This window comes from Erythrolamprus reginae, chromosome 2 (genome assembly GCF_031021105.1).
Source record: "Erythrolamprus reginae isolate rEryReg1 chromosome 2, rEryReg1.hap1, whole genome shotgun sequence".
Classification (NCBI taxonomy): Eukaryota; Metazoa; Chordata; class Lepidosauria; order Squamata; family Dipsadidae; genus Erythrolamprus; species Erythrolamprus reginae.
Genome location: NC_091951.1, coordinates 217,688,917 through 217,705,662, shown reverse-complemented (window position 1 = coordinate 217,705,662; position 16,746 = coordinate 217,688,917). Strand labels below are relative to the sequence as shown.

Here is a 16,746-nt window from a genome sequence, read left to right as displayed (position 1 = left end):
TGGTGGAGCTCTCCTGCCACCAATTGGGGCTTGTTCTTCCAAGAGTCTGTGACAACCAGCACCAGTCTGCAAGGCTGGGGGGCTCATTGTCAGTCAGCAGTTGCACAAGGTAGGTGGTCGGCGAAGGATGCCAGTCTCAACATCAACGTGCTGGAATTACATGCAGTGTCCCTCATGCTCAAGCACTTCTCGACCCTTGTTGCTGGCCATCACGTTGGTCTTAACCAACAATGTAGCGATGAAGACTCATATCAATCGACAGGGGTACTATGTCTCAATGCCTCATGACAGAAGCCATGTCCCTAGGCTTCTGAGAAGAGGCCAACCTGCTCTCAATCACAGTGGAGCATATATCTGGGGTGGCCAACATAACAGCGGATTAGCTGAGCCGTGAGTCACTAAACCAGAGGGAATGAAGCATCCACCCATCTTCCAGATATTTATGGTCATGTTCATCCTGCCCATCACAGATCTATTTGCCACCCCATGGAACGCACAGCTCTTCCACTTTTTGACCTACTATCAATCGTACGGGGTGGAGGAGATGGATGCCCTGTATTGTCAGTGGTAACAGGGGCCTCCCCCCCCCGCCCCGTGCTGCTTCTCTTCAACAGGATAATCCGGAAGATCCTGCAGGAGAGGGTCGAGGTACTACTCCTAGTCCTGCATTGGCCCAGAAGGGCTTGATTCGTGAACCTCCTTTCACTCTCAATGTGCCTGCCCTGGTGGATCCTGATGACTGGATCTTCCTTAAGCCAGGAGTCATTGGTTCATCCCAATCTGGTTTGATACCAACTGACCACCTGGTGACTGAGTGGGCTGCATTGAAATGTCAGGCCACATCAGAGGAAGTCTACAGAGAGGGGCTGCATACAAATAAATAAATAAATAAATAAATAAATAAATAAATAAATAAATAAATAAATAAATAAATAAATAAGTCATCACAACATTCTTGGCCTCCAGGTGACCCTCCATGGTAAGAATTTGTGCTGCCATCTGGAAGGCTTTCTGCATCTGGTGATCCTGGGAGGGTCTCTTCCTGGTTGAGCTGTCCATGGCGCAGGTGCTCAATTGGGTCTCAGTAAGGAGTTGTTGCCCAATATGCTCAGATGACAGGTGGCCGCCATGTCATCAGTTCTTGCAGTGATCCTCAGACCCTTTGTCTCATCATCTGACAATCCACATGTTCCTCAGAGGGGCAACAAATCTTTCCCAATCTGCCTTGCATAAGTATCCCACCTAGGATCTGTCCAAGGTGCTGGCATCCTTAACGGGAGCTTCCTATGAACCTCTGCAGGCTTTGTCCTTATATAATTTTTCCCTGAAGGTTGCTTTCCTGTCAGGAAGATTTTGGAGCTCGCCACCCTGTCAGTCAGGGAAGACCTGTGCATCTTTCACCCTGACTGCATCATCCTGCGACTGGATCCCACATTTGTACTCAAGGTGAACTCAATATTTCATAGGGTCACAATGCTTCCAGTTCTTCTGACAGACTTTTGCACACCCTAGATTTATGTCATGCTCTTAAGAACTATCTCAAACACGGCCTCGCTCAAAAGGATGGAGACACTGTTTATATTGTTCCAAACTAATTCCTTGGCCCGTCTACAATCGGCAGATGGCTATGCAGTACCATCAGTCAGGCCTATGACCTCCAGCAGCTGCCAAGACCTCATAGGACCATGGCACATTCCACCCACAGTGTGGCATGGCAGCAGTGTGGTCCATGCAGGCATCGATTGAGGAGGTCTACAGGGCCACCACTTGGTCATTTCCCACATCAGGCATTACAAAACTGACATTTACACTTTAGAGGAAGCAGCCTTTGGACGACGCATAGTACAGACCAGACTTAGCCCTCCCCATGGACAGACAGCTTTGGTATGTCCCATACTTGGATGTTGGCTCCACCTATGATGGAGAAGGGGTGTTGGTCCTCACTTAATACACTTCTTCTCGTAGGGTGGAGGCAACATCCAATCCCACCCAAAATTGTTCTGGTCATCCTCGGCGGGGATACATGGTGGCCATGTTTTTCTCTCTGTGGCACTTGACCAGCATTGCGGGGGCCCACACACTGAGTCTGTTCTCAGTCTTTGCCAAAGAGGAGTAATGGAGGCACAAGCAGAGATAAAAACCCTAACAGACTCAGTACTTATTGGCAGGCAGGATGGTGTCATCCCCATACTTGGATGTTGGTTCCACCCTACCAGAAGAGGCATATCAGGTGAGAACCAATTCCCCCTTCTCCATGGGGATGCTAGTCCAGAAGGAGAGATTCATTTCCTTGTTATTCAGTGAGCCATCCTCTCCTCCTCTCGTGGCCGGAGCAAAGCACTTGGGTCCTTGTGCAATGCATCAGATCGGACACATGCACACCTGCATGCACACACACAAACACAGTGTGTGTGTGGGGGGGGGGATGGAAAGGAAGGAATGAAAGGTAGCAAAATGGAATGAAATTCGAGGGCTTCTGAGGGACAGGAGGATTGGGAACAGCCCACAATGCCCCCTGGCCCCTCCAGGTTCCCCCATGTTTATCCTTGTAGCCTTGAAGGAGCCTGAGCAGGAACCTGGGTGGGGGAGGTGGCATTGTAGGAGAGACTCCTGAATAGTGAGACTCCTGAACAGCCAAAGGCAGCTCCACAAATACCATCCTGGCCTAAGGGAGCTATGCTTTCTTTTCATTTGTTGGACCAGCTGGTCCAGCTTGTCAGTCACTTCACCCCCCCCCCCTCTCTTTCTCCCTTCCTTTCCTGACTGGTTGGCATCAAACTATCCTGTGTTCCCAAAAACCCACTGTGAACAATATTTCAGCGAATGGGCCGTGATTAAGGGCCCGGGACTGAGCGGCTGGGGCAAACAGCTAGGGGTGTGTCAGCTGCTGAGAAACGTTAGGAGCGAATGGCTGGAGATTGATCCTGGTGATGAAACAGGTGTGGGCAAGGTACAGGGAGAAAAATCCTAGACTCTGTTTAGATGGTTAGCAATATCACCCTGTAGAGATGTACCATAGTTTTTGCACTTTTTCCTCCCCAAAAGGTTGGTAGGAAAGTGAGTATCTGTGTGTCTTATGGAGCAAATATTGCATCACAGACCAGGCCATGACAGTGGGCAGGAGAGGGGGTTGCTACAGTGGCAGTGACAGGCAGCAGCAGTGAATGACCTGTCATCACTTCCTATCGCCACCTGTTGCTGCGGCTGCTAGCACCACCACCATTTACTGCCACCATTCACTGCTGCTGCCTATCAACATCTGGATCAACCTCCTGTAATACTGTCAATCAGCTGTTCCAAGCAGTGGGGATCGCCACCCTCTATCGCAACTGCCTGTTGCCGCTGCCACCATTCGCTATGCCCAACGGCACCTAAGGCAATAGGTGCCAGCAGGACCGCCATCAGGAATTTTGGGGCCCCATACAGCCTAAGTGTCTGGGCCCCCCCCGTGCCATTTTAAAACTACTTTTTAAAAGTTTTTAAGAAGATGTTAGATAATCATCTGAAAATAGCTGTAAATAAAACCCGATGTTCCCAGAATTAACTTTATTCATAAGATTATGATAGCAACAACTTGACCTTAGTTTTACTGGAACTATAGAATAATCATATAATAACCGCTGATGTTACAGGCCGTATAACTATATAAAGAAGGAACTGTGAGGATAACAGTTCAAAAGGGACGGGGGTGGTGTTTGTTATGTTGTGTTGTTTTGTTGCTTGTCTTATAAAATGCAAATACAAAATTTAAACAAACAAATAAGTATATTGTAAAATGATAGATTATGTACTATCTTATTTTTTTAATGTTTACATAATAACTACTTTTTTTAAAAAAATCATCTGTTTGAAGTAGTGTAGGATTTCTGTCTAAGCAGGGGGTTGGACTAGAAGACCTCCAAGGTGCCTTCCCACTGTTATTCTATTCTAATTATCCAGGGGGTTGTGTAGTTATCAGTGGTATTAAAATAGCTGTTAAAAAAAAAACCAAATACAATTTCATATTGCTTCACATCTCAATATCCTTTTCGATCTAGTTTTTACGCCCATCGGTGAACGCAGGTCTGAACGAGCCCGTGGTATCCAAGTTAATTTCAAAGTACACTGCTCAAAAAAAGGTGAAGGGAACACTTAAACAACACAATATAAACTCCAAGTTGTCAATCAGTGTTGCTTCCTAAGTGGACAGTTTGATTTCACAGAAGTTTGATTTACTTGGGAGTTATATTGTGTTGTTTAAGTGTTTCCTTTATTTTTTTGAACAGTGTAGATCAGGGGTCCCCAAACGTTTTACACAGGGGGCCAGTTCACTGTCCCTCAGACTGTTGGAGGGCTGGACTATTAAAAAAACGTGTGAACAAATCCCTATGCACACTGCACATACCTTATTTAAAGTAAAAAACAAAATGGGAACAAATACAATATTTAATATTTATTCTTCCTCTTTCTCTCTCTCTCCCTTTCTCTCTGTCCTTCTGTCTTTCTAATTCTCTCTCTCTCTTTCTCTGTCCTCTCTTTCTCTTTCTTTCTTTCTCTCTTTCTTTCTCTCTCTTCTCTCTTTCTATCACTCACTCTCTTTGTATCTCCCTCTTTCTCCCTCTCTCTGTCTCCTCCTTTCTCTCTCTCTCTCTCCCTTTCTATCTCTCTTCTTACTTTCTCTCTCCCTCTCTATCTTTCCCTTTCTCTCCCCCCTCTCTTTCTTTCTCTCTCTTCTCTTTCTTTCTCTCTGTCCCTCTTTCTTTCACTCTGTCCCTCTCTTTCTTTCTTTCTCTCTGTCCCTCTCTTTCTTTCTCTCTGTCCCTCTTTCTCTATGTCCCTCTCTTTCTTTCTCTGTCCCTCTTTCTTTCTCTCTGTCCCTCTTTCTTTCACTCTGACCCTCTCTTTCTCTCTGTTCTTCTCTTTCTTTCTCTCTGTCCCTCTCTTTCTTTCTCTCTGTCCCTCTTTCTCTTTGTCCCTCTCTTTCTTTCTCTGTCCCTCTTTCTTTCTTTCTCTCTGTCCCTCTCTTTCTTTCTCTCTGTCCCTCTCTTTCTTTCTCTCTGTCCCTCTTTCTTTCACTCTGACCCTCTCTTTCTCTCTGTTCTTCTCTTTCTTTCTCTCTGTTCTTCTCTTTCTTTCTTTCTTTCTCTCTGTCCCTCTCTTTCTTTCTCTCTGTCCCTCTTTCTTTCTCTCTGTCCCTCTCTTTCTTTCTCTCTATCCCCCTCTTTCTTTCTCTCTGTCCCTCTTTCTTTCTCTCTGTCCCTCTCTTTCTCTCTGTCCCTCTTTCTTTCTCTCTGTCCCTCTCTTTCTTTCTCTCTGTCCCTCTCTTTCTTTCTCTCTGTCCCTCTTTCTTTCACTCTGTCCCTCTTTCTTTCTCTCTGTCCCTCTCTTTCTTTCTTTCTTTCTTTCTCTCTGTCCCTCTCTTTCTCTCTGTCCCTCTTTCTTTCTCTCTGTCCCTCTCTTTCTTTCTCTCTGTCCCTCTCTTTCTTTCTCTCTGTCCCTCTTTCTCTCTGTCCCTCTTTCTTTCTCTGTCCCTCTTTCTTTCTCTCCCCCCTCTCTCTTTCTTTCTCTCTCTCTTCTCTTTTTCTCACTCTCTTTCTATCTCTCCCTCTTTCTCTCTACCTTTCTTTCTTTCTCTCTCTCCCTTTCTCTGACCCTCTCTTTCTTTCTCTCTGTTCTTCTTTTTCTTTCTTTCTCTCTCTCCCTCTTTCTTTCACTCTGTCCCTCTCTTTCTTTCTCTCTGTCCCTCTCTTTCTTTCTCTCTGTCCCTCTTTCTTTCTCTCTGTCCCTCTCTTTCTTTCTCTCTGTCCCTCTTTCTTTCTCTCTGTCCCTCTCTTTCTTTCTCTCTGCCCCTCTCTTTCTTTCTGTCTTTCTGTGGGTGGGTGTATGTGTGAGTGTGCGCGCACGCGCTCCCCGCTGGGCGGTCGCGGGGGTTGTTCCCGTTACTTTGTTGTTGTTATTGCCTTTTTTTTTAAAGCCAGAAAGAGTCGTGGAGACCTCAGGTGGAAGGAAAGCTGTCTCACCGCCTTTAAATGGCAATTGCGTGTCATCTGAGCATGCTCCTGAGTGGGCCGGCGAGGGATATAGAAAAGGCTGGGACGCAGCGCGGAGCTCTCAAGCGAAAGAGCCGCCGTGGTAGGAGAGTCAGTGGGAGCGTTCAAGGTGCCGGGTTCCCCTTTCTCCCTCGCCCGCATCCTTGCCACGGTGACTCACCAGAAGACCCACGCGGCTCCTCTGGGGGCCTTGCGGAAGGCGGCGGCGGAAGCCCCCATGGCCGGCGCTGGGTGTGAGGGAGGATGCTTTCTGCGCGGGCGGAGGCCCACCCTTGCCGGAAGAGCTGCCCATCTAGCAGTCCCGCTGCCCCATTGGCCGGCAGGGGATGATGGGCAAGGGACGCCTCAGGGAAGGAGGGCAGAGCGGGAAGGGAAGGAGGGGGCTGGCGGGGGTTTAGGGAAGGGGAGCCGAGGCCAGCCTTGCAGCTCCTCGGCAGGAGGAGTCGAAAGCCACCGGGAGAAGACTGGGCTCAGCAGCAGAAGCGCCGGGTCCGCCCCCCCCCCATTATTCAGGCTCTCTTCGGGGTTGGGGAGTTTTTGGCGGGCGCCGGGGCCCGGGCCCCCCCAATTTTCCAATTTGCCCGGGGCCCGGGACAGCAGTCCCAGTAATACCCGTCTATCGGCGGCCCTGGGTGCCAGCGATAGACAGTAGTGATAGGTGGCTGCAATTCTTGCTCCCTGGAACAGCTGATTGGTAATATTCCAGGAAGCTGATCCAACCAATCAATCATGGCTGAAACAAAATACGTTTTTCTTTTCTTTTTCTTTCTTTTTTTAAAATATTTTTTTAAAAAAACAAACATATGCCGTACATATTTTACAGACGAAGTGTTGTCCGGATCCCTTCTCTTATATCATTTCTTATACATAGTCAACAATACATCTTATTTCCAATTTCTGCCATATTATTTCTTTTCCATGTCTTTACCCATATTTGTTTTTTTCTTATACATGCTTATTGTCACATATCACTATAAACCCTTAATTTCTAATCTGGTCTATTAAACTCAATTATTTACCATAATTTCCATTTTTCCAAACACCTTTTAAATTCCTCCTCTAATTCTTTAACCATCCAAGTTTACATTTTAAATTAATTTTACAATCAAAAACCAATCTAAATTTCAATTCAAATTTCAACTACTGAAGTATTTTACCATCTATAACATAATTTATCTTATTTCAATTTTACATACATGAAGAACCATTTTTCAAACAATTTTTAGTACTAGTACAATTTATTTTCTTCTCATACTAAAAATCACTATACCATTATACACCCTTAATTCCTTATCTCATTTAATAACCAATTATTTACCATATTTTTCTTTACTCAGTGATAGCTTACTTTACTTTAGTCAATATTGATGCAATTTCCTGTTCAGATCTTATCTTTCAAAAAATATTTTGCGGTATAAATCATCTTATATCTGTTTTCAATTTAACATACATAAAAAACATTTTTCCAATAATTAATAATTAAAATTGTATAGTACTAGTACAATTCTATTAAATCATACCATATCTGCCAATATAAAACCTATTTTTCTTCCTTCTTAATCTTCCCTTTTTTAATCTCTTGGGCTCTCTAACATTCCTTTTGTATTAATTTTCTGGTTGTCTTTTTATCCCACACTTTTTTAGTTTTATATGTATTGTATCTTTTCTTCTGAATCTTTCCTATCACCTTTCAGCAGGGGTACGTTCTAATTTACCTCACGGCCAGTTTGCTTCCTCCCATTCCACATGGCCATGCCTCACGGGCATATTTGAGGTTCATGTGCGCGTGCATGCACAGTGGCAGAAATTCCATTTTTTTAAAGCCAAAAACAATATAATGGCCACATGCACAGTGCAAGAAACTCAGCTTCTGCACATGTGCAGAAGAAAAAAACCCTGGAAAAAAATTCTCCCCAAAAAACTGACTCCCCCCCCCTTGAAAAAAGCTGAAACAAGATGATGGCCACATGCACAGTGCCAGAAGCTTGGCTTCTAAACATGTGCAGAAATAAAAAAAACAGGAAAAAAATTCCCCAAATCCAAGAAAATAAAATATCCCCCCCCCCAAAAAAGCCAAAAACAAGACAGTGACCACATGCACAGTGCCAGAAATTTGGCTTCTGTGCATGTGCAGAAGAAAAATAACCCGGGGAAAAATCCCCCCCAAACACTGAAAACAAGATGGTGACCGCATGCACAGTACCAGAAACAGCTTCTGTGCATGTGCAGAAGAAGAAACATCTGGAAAAAATCCCATTTATGTTTTTTTTAATCAAAAAAATGCAGAGAGAAAGAGAGACTGGCACCAACTGAACTAGCTCTGTGATGTCATCATGATGTCATTAGTGGGTTGCTTCCAGTTTCGGCAAGGAGGAATCCACCTCTGCCTTTTAGTAAATTACTTGTATAGCCTTCATTAGAATTTTACTTTTTCGCTTCTTGTTGTTTCCCTCTTTGCCTTTTAACTGTTCCTTTTTTGGGAAGCATTTCCTCTTTTTCTTCTCTACTCTTGCTGTAACACTGTAAATCTCAATGAAATTGTCTAAATGATTTTCATTTCTATCTTCTTTTTGCTCATTATTCACTTCTTGATTTTCATTTGGGTTCTCTTTTATCAATTCCTCTTTTATTTCCTGTTCTATGTGCTTCATTTGTTTTTCTGGCTCTATAATATCTTTTAATTTTATATGAGCATTTTTTAAACATCCCAATCAGTTTTTCATACAAGGGTTATCTGGAAAGTAAGGTTACAAGGCACATAGCCTTCAGGTAGCATATTATAGCGTGGGCTTTGCACTTAGAGGGAAACAGAATGAGGACACCCATCTCTAACCTTCACCACAACGCCAGTCGATGAACTACTGACCCCTGGCACTGCTTGTTCACTTCCGCTGGCTTCTCGCTACATGATAGTAATACCAACTTCCCCCACGAACATTTCCCTTGAGAGCTACATGCTTTGTAACCTTACTTTCTGGATAACCCTCGTACATCCAACACTCCAGTTTCAATTTATCATTTTTGAAATCATCCAAACAAAGGAATAAAGTCTTACTCATCTGAAAAGGCAGAAGCTGTGAGTATCAGTAGAGTCAGAGCCCTGAGAAAAGTGGCTGCCTCCATAGCTTGAATGAGGTTAGATCCACACTCCAAAAACCCAGATTGCTGCAGAGCTTTAAATGTTCTCTATGGGCCTCAGAACAGATCAGCTATGATAAACGTGGGTCAATGCTTGGGTCAATGACATTTGTATTTACTTTCCTTCATCTCTGAGTCAACACCAGGTATCCCTGAGGTCATTCTCCTGAATAACAGTGTTCAGGAAAATAAACCCCACACTATGGATTATTGGAAAAAACTGAGCAAGAATCATCTGCAATATAGCTAAAGAGACACTATCTCAATAGGCTGAAGACTTTTCTGTGACAAAATCACATGAAGGGGAGGAAAAAAGCCACTTGGACCTATTGGTACACTTTGTTTACAATGATCAGAGTACTTTGGAATAACTGCAGGAAATCTGGCAATGTTGTGTTGAAGAGATATGGATGGGATAATATTTTTGTGATGTTTCTATTACACTTCCAGAGAATTGCCCATGCTTCCCTTTGGAAAAATCTGGGACATTAGTTTGCAGGTATTTCATAACAAATACTCATAGCAATGCGGGCAGCGATCCCCCCCCCCATTAACCATGTAGACAAGCTAAAGATAAGAAAAATACTAATTGTCAAAATACAATAATTTAGATTTATATCTAAATCTATTTTTGTATTTGACTGATTTTATTTTCTCTCAACAAGTCTGCTCTGTTAGATTGTTTGAAGTGTACTATCTACATGCTGACTTATAAAATACAGAATATCAGACGTTTTTAAATTTATTACTGTATTAGAGCTGGAAGGGACCTTGTATGTCATCTAGTCCAACCCCCTACTCAAGCATGAGTCCCTATACCATTTTTGGACAAATGGCAGTCCAATCTCCCCTTGAAAGTGTCAAGTGTTAGAGGGCTCACAACCTCCACAGGCAAACTGTTCCACTGGTTGATTGCTCTCACCATCAGAAAGTTCCTCCTTATTTCCAGGTTGAATCTCTCTTTAGTGAGCTTCCATCTATTATTCCTTCTCTGGCCCTCTGGTGCTCTGGAAAACAGCCTGACCCCCTCATCTTTGTTGCAGTCCCTCAGGTACTGTAATACTGCCATCATATCTCCCCTGGTCCTTCTCTTTGCTAGACTAGCCATGCCCAGTTCCTGCAACCTCTCTTCATATGTTTTAGTTTCCAGTTCCCTTATCATCCTGATTGTTCTTTTCTGCACTTTCTCTAGAGTTTCAATGTCTTTTTTGTAGTGTGGTGAACAAAACTGGATGCAGTACACTAAGTGTGATCTAAGTAAGGCTTTATAGAGTGGTATTAGTACCTCTCTGGTCCTTGATTGTATCCCTCTATTTAGGCAGCTCAGAACTGCATTAGCCTTTTATGTTGCCACTGCATGTTGCTGGCTCATATTTAGTTGGTTATATAGTGCCTATTCTTGGAAGATGTGGTGCAGTGGTTCTGAAATGATGTCTGCTAGTTCCTTTAGGACTCTGGGGTGTAGTCCATCTGATCCTGGTGATTTGTATTTGTTAAGTTCAGACAGGTGGTCTCTTACTTGTCTGCTCAAGAAGGAGACCCTATATCAGTGATGGCAAACCTTTTTTTCCTCGAGTGGCAAAATAGGGCACGTGTGCTCTATTGACCGACTGTGTGTGCCCATACTGATATTTAATGCCTCCCATGTGCCCCTGCTCCCCCCATTTCCTGACTTCTGGTGGGCCTAGTAGGCTCATTTTTCACCTTCCAGAGGCTTTCTTGGAACTTGGGGAGGGCAAAAACGCCCTCCCCTGCCTCCCTGGAGGCGCTACAGTGGCTTGAAAACACCCTCTCAGAGTGTTCATGCAAGAAAAAAAATCAGCTGGCATGCACCCATATGCGTGCTGGAGCTGAGCTAAGGCAACGGTTTGCATGCCAGCAGATATGGTTCTGCATGCCACCTGTGGCACGTGTGCCATAGGATTGCAATCACAGCCCTATATTATTCTGGACAAATAGCTGTCCAATCTCTTCTTAAAAACCTCCACAATTTCTGGAGGCAAGCTGTTCCACTGATCAATTGTTTTCATTGACAGAAAATTTATCCTTAATTCTAGGATGAATCTCTCTTTGATAAGCTTCCATCAGTTACTTCTTGTCCTGCCCTCAGGTGAGTTGGAGAATAAGTTGACTGTTTCTTCTATTGGAAGACTGCTATCATGTCACTCCTAGTCCTTTTCTTCATTAGACTAGATCACAGGTGTCAAACTCAATTGCATCACATGACGTCACATGACATATTGCAACATTTTTTGCTTTTGCGGAGCTGGGGTAGGCGTGGCCTGTGCATGATAAATCTGGCCCACAGACCACCAGTTTGACACCCCTGGACTAGATATATGCAATTCACACAGCTGTTCCTTTTATCCTTTACATGGCCTCTAATGATCTTTGTTATTCTTCTGTATTCTTTGCACAATCTCATATCCATTGGGATATGAGTCTCATCTCATATCCATTGGGATATAAGTCAGTTGGAGAAGAGCTGCCTAGAAATCCAATTAATAAATATCATTTATTATGTATATTGATATATATATATATATATATGGCCGAAATAGATCTATCCTAGTCTCCCTTAATTTTCAAATTCAGCTTAAACATGTGACACATACAGATAGAATTGTCGGCTATCAATAAAATTAACTGCCTTGGAAATGGCCCTGGGTTGGACCGAGAGGCAAAAAAGGAGCTGTGATGTTCCTTCAATATACCAGGGTTATTCGACACAAAATGTAACCCTTCCCTGGTACAGAGCTGAAGGGATTGGATACTGTAGCCTAGAGGATAATTCTCTGCCTTACAAGGCAAAGGTTGCAGGTTCAAGTCCCAGTGGGTATGGCTAGCTGATGAGGCCAAAATAAGGCCGAAATAGATCTATCCTAGTCTCCCTTAATTTTCAAATTCAGCTTAAACATGTGACATATATATATATATATATATATATGTATGTATGTATGTATGTAGATTGTTCTGAGTTCGGGTTTTGCCCCGTGTAATATTTTGAGTGTCTATGCGACGTTTTGGTGAAATCACATTCACCATCATCAGGCTGAAGTTTTAAGCTTCGTGCTGCTGTAAATATTTACATAAATATACCCGTGAAAATCTACAAAAACAAACATATATATATATATATATATATATATATATATATATATGTATGTATGTATGTGTGTGTATATATATATATATATATATATATATATATATATATATATATATATATATATATATATATATATATGTAGATTGTTCTGAGTTCGGGTTTTGCCCTGTGTAATATTTTGCATGTTTATGCGACGTTTCGGTGAAATCACATTCACCATCATCAGGCTGAAGTTTCCAAGCTTCGTGCTGTTGTAAAATGGAATGTTTGCAACTGTCCTTTCTTCCTAGTATATAGTGTGGGGGTGGAGATTTGGTTTGAATGTAGCAAATAGATTGGGTGATTATGTTTCAGTGATCTGATTGGTTGGTGTAATCATAATTATTAGAAGGATTGACATGGTGATTTTTATGAAGTGTTTTTTGTTTAAGGCTGGTTTCCAAATTTCAAAATTCCAAATTCATAATTATTAAAAGGATTGACATGGTGATTTTTATGAAGTGTTTTTTGTTTAAGGCTGGTTTCCAAATTTCAAAATTCCAAATTCATAATTATTAGAAGGATTGACATGGTGATTTTTATGAGGTGTTTTTTTTGTTTAAGGCTGGTTTCCAAATTTCTGGTAGGCGGGACGTATAGATGATACATTCACCGTCATCAGGCTGAAGTTTTAAGCTTCGTGCTGTTGTAAATATGGGAAGGGGGGTTGGGAAGTGCGCAGGAGGAGAGTTAAGTTTCGTTTTCCTAGGTACCATGAGGACCATTAGATGGAAAATTCCTGAAGAGTGATGGCCCCCCTCTGGCACGAGATCTCAGTCCCTTGATCCCAAGATGTACGCCATAAAGGGGGGGGAGGCAGGCAGGAGCAAGGCCCCGACTGCCCCCCCTTCACCCAGCGATACAATGGAGCGCCAGGAGGATTGAGATATTTCCTGGCCCAAGTGAATCAATACATGCAAGATTACGAAGATGAGTTTCTCAATGACCCAGCCCAGGTGAGGGTGGTGACCCGGGCGCTGGATGCGAAAGCCACAGATTGGATGACTGGAAAGACCACGTCCTTAGGAATTTCGATCAATTTATGACCGCCCTCAGAGCGTGCTTTGAGGATCTCCAGGCTGAAAGGAAGACTAGAACCAAGCTGAAAACGCTGAAACAGTGAGGGAGATCAGTTACTGAATATACCCAGGAGTTCAGGGAGCTGATGACTTACGTTACTTCGTACCCAATAAATATCCTGATGGAATATTTCATGGATGGGTTGGATGATGAGGTTTACCAGCACTACAGAGCCAGAGCAACCCCTAGAAACCTCAGCAGATGGTTCAAGTTGGCGGCAGAGGTGGAGGTGTTTCCAGAGAAACCCCAAACTACGGCTTGCTTCCGATGTGGAAAAGAAGGTCACCGAGCTGCAGAGTGTTTGGCCAAGCCTGTGCCGAGAGTGACACCTAGCGGTGGAAAGAACCCAGAGCAGTGGATCAAGAAATCCCCAGATGCTGGTCGGGTGGGGAAGGAAACCGTAGAGGTCGCTCCCCCCAAAAGGGAGGAGTTGGGATCTCCGGTTCGTCCAAACATCGTGGAGAGCAAGCCGGAAGAAGCTATCTCGGTAAGTCCCCCCCCCCTGGATGTGTGTACATTCCTCTCACTTTAAGGGACCCGACAGGGGAGACAAGGGAAAGCATGCTAGCCCTTTTGGATTCAGGCTGCACCAGGAACCTGATGTCTCCTGAGGTGGCGGTAAGCTTGGGCCTCAAACTAAGAGGCCTGAGGGACCCTATTTTCTTTACCCAGCTGGATGGATCAATGGCAGGGGGGAAGCCTGCCACCCATGGGACAGGGACTCTTATCATGATGATGGGATCCCACCAAGAGACTATACAATTTATTGTGGGACCTTTGCCCGATAATGCAGTTATACTTAGACTGCCTTGGCTACAAAAATGGAATCCTGAAATTAACTGGCGCACTGGTGCTGTCACCATCTCCTACAAAGGGAAGGAGGAACTAGGGTTTGTTTTAGCAGAACTGGGATGGTGACCCCCCCCCCCCCCCGTTGGAGAAAATTACAGGAGAGGAGAAAATCCCTGAGGAATATTGGGATCTTAAGGCAGTTTTCAGCAAAAGGGAAGCTGATAAGTTGTCACCCCATAGGGTCACGGACTGTAGCATTGATATATCACCTGGGGCAAAACTGCCAAAATCCAGGATGTACTCCTTAACCCCTGGGAAATTGGGTGAGCTACGCAGGTTCATTGACAAGAACTTGGCAAGGGGTTTTATACAACCAGCGAGGGCTCAAATGGCGGCCCCTATCATGTTCAGAGAGAAGATGGCTCCCTGAGATTAGTAGTTGATTACCAAATATTAAATACAATTTGCATGCATAATGTGTACCTCCTGCCATTAATGAAGGACATGCTGACCTACTTGGCAAAAGGGAGATTTTTCACAAAATTGGACTTACATGAGGCATACTACCGGGTGAGCATAAAAGAAGGAGATGAGTGGAAAACTGTTTTCAACACTCCACTGGGATGTTTTCAATTCAGGGTGCTCTCCTTTGGCCTACAGGGGGCGCCAGGAGTTTTCATGCAACTGATCAATGAGGTGCTGCACGAGCACCTGTTTAAAGGGTGTTTGATCTACTTGGATGATATTTTAATATACTCAGAGACCCTAGAGAAACATGTGGCTCTGTCAGGGAGGTCCTGAAGAAACTTAAAGCTCCCGAACTGTATGCTAATTTGGCAAAGTACGAGTTTCACCAGAGCAAGATTGACTACCTAGGTTATCGCATTTCACACCAAGGTGTGGAGATGGATCCGGAGAAAGTGCTGGCGGTTTTGGAGTGGGAAGCTCTATGCACTAGGAAGCAGTTGCAAAGCTTCCTAGGATTCGCTAACTTCTACCGACAATTTATTCCAGCTTTTTCCCAGATAGCACTGCCAATCATCAGCTTGCTGAAAATCAAGGGAGAGGGTAAGCCCAAGCCCAACAGTCCACTATCGTGGTCCATGGAGTGTCAGGCAGCTTTTGAAAAGCTGAAGAGATCTATAAAGAATGAGCAATGTAACCCGGAGCTGAGGTAAATGAAAGATATAGAATTGAATCTTCCCTGGTGGAGGGATATATGATTTTGTTTGTTTGGTGAAGGTACACACATTTATGTTTTGAATTTATGTTTTATCTTTTTGTTAAAATTTTAAAAAAGCAATAAAATTTATTTTAAAAAAAACAAAGAAAAGCTGAAGAGACTGTTTGCGAGTGAGGCATTTCTCAAACTTCCTGATTTAGAATGGCCTTTTGTGGTACAAGTGGATGCAAGTGATGTCGCCGTGGGAGCAGTACTGTTACAAAAGGATGAGGAACAGGAGTTATACCACTGTGCGTACACTTCTAGAAAGCTAACTGAAACCGAACGGAGACGGGCTGTGTGGGAAAAGGAAGTGTTTGCAGTACGCTGGGCCTTACTCTCCCGGAGGCACTTTCTTGAAGGGGCTAAGCAACCTTTTGAGGTGTGGACAGATCACAAAAACCTGGAAGCTCTAAAAACCCCCAGGAAATTGTCCCCAAAATAAGCTAGGTGGGCGCAGCACTTTAGTCGGTTCAATTTTTTGCTGTGCTATATACCAGGGGGGGGGGGGAGAAACAATTTCATGGCTGATGCGTTGTCTAGATTGCCGCAATACAACAGCAGGAGACTGGAACTAATTCAACTGGTATTTCGGCCTTCACAAACAGTGTGCCCGGCACTTACCAGACACCAAAGTTCAGGGAAGACAGAGCTTCCTGACAGTCTGGTGGCGGATCTTCAGAAGGCACTAGAATCTGATGACTGGTTCTTGTCTCATCATAGAGATTGCACCAAGAGAAGTGGCCTAGCCTGGATAGGATCCCACTTATATGTTCCGCTATCCATGAGGCCACTGATACTGGAGAGGGGACATGACTCTAAAGTGGCTGGTCACTTCGTGTTCCTGAAAACATTGCATTTATTGAGAAGACAATTCTGGTGGCCTTCCATGAAAAAGGACATCGAGACTCCTGTGTGCGCGGCAGCCAAGCGGCCCCCAGATCGTCCCCAAGGACTGTTGCAACCAGTGGCGAGACCTGGGGCACCCTGGAAGGAAATTTCAATGGATTTTATTGTGGACCTACCTGAGAGTGGGAGGAATACAGTAGTACCCCTAGATACGAGCATAATTGGTTCCATAAGGGAGCTTGTATCTCGAGGCAACTCGTATTCTGGAACAAATAACTTTTTTCCCCTCTGAGATAACCAAAAGCAAGGATTCTTGCGCCACCTAGTGGACGCTCGGCTTGTATCCCGAATTTCAGCTCAGGAGTAGAACAGAAATGTCTCTCCCCTCCTAGCTCGAATCTGGAAATACTCGCATGTAGAGCAACTCGTATCTAGAGGTACTACTGTACTCTGATTTGGGTTGTAACTGACCTTTTCTCCAAACAGGT

The 16,746-nt window shown here is 44.0% G+C and overlaps 1 protein-coding gene across 2 annotated transcripts in view; it reads right to left on the bottom strand.

Moving 5' to 3' along the window:
• The window catches only part of LOC139161971 (alpha-2-macroglobulin-like protein 1), a 116,287-nt gene extending 107,073 nt beyond the window's left edge, over window positions 1-9,214 (bottom strand). Inside the window, exon 1 of one of the 2 annotated variants that reach the window (XM_070741847.1) lies at window positions 9,085-9,214. In XM_070741847.1, coding sequence (XP_070597948.1) covers window positions 9,085-9,152 — 68 coding nt within the window. In that variant the 5' untranslated portion in view covers window positions 9,153-9,214. The remainder of the gene's footprint in view (window positions 1-9,084) is intronic. The other variant, XM_070741846.1, reaches the window with a different exon arrangement.
• Window positions 9,215-16,746: the final 7,532 nt, after the last annotated feature.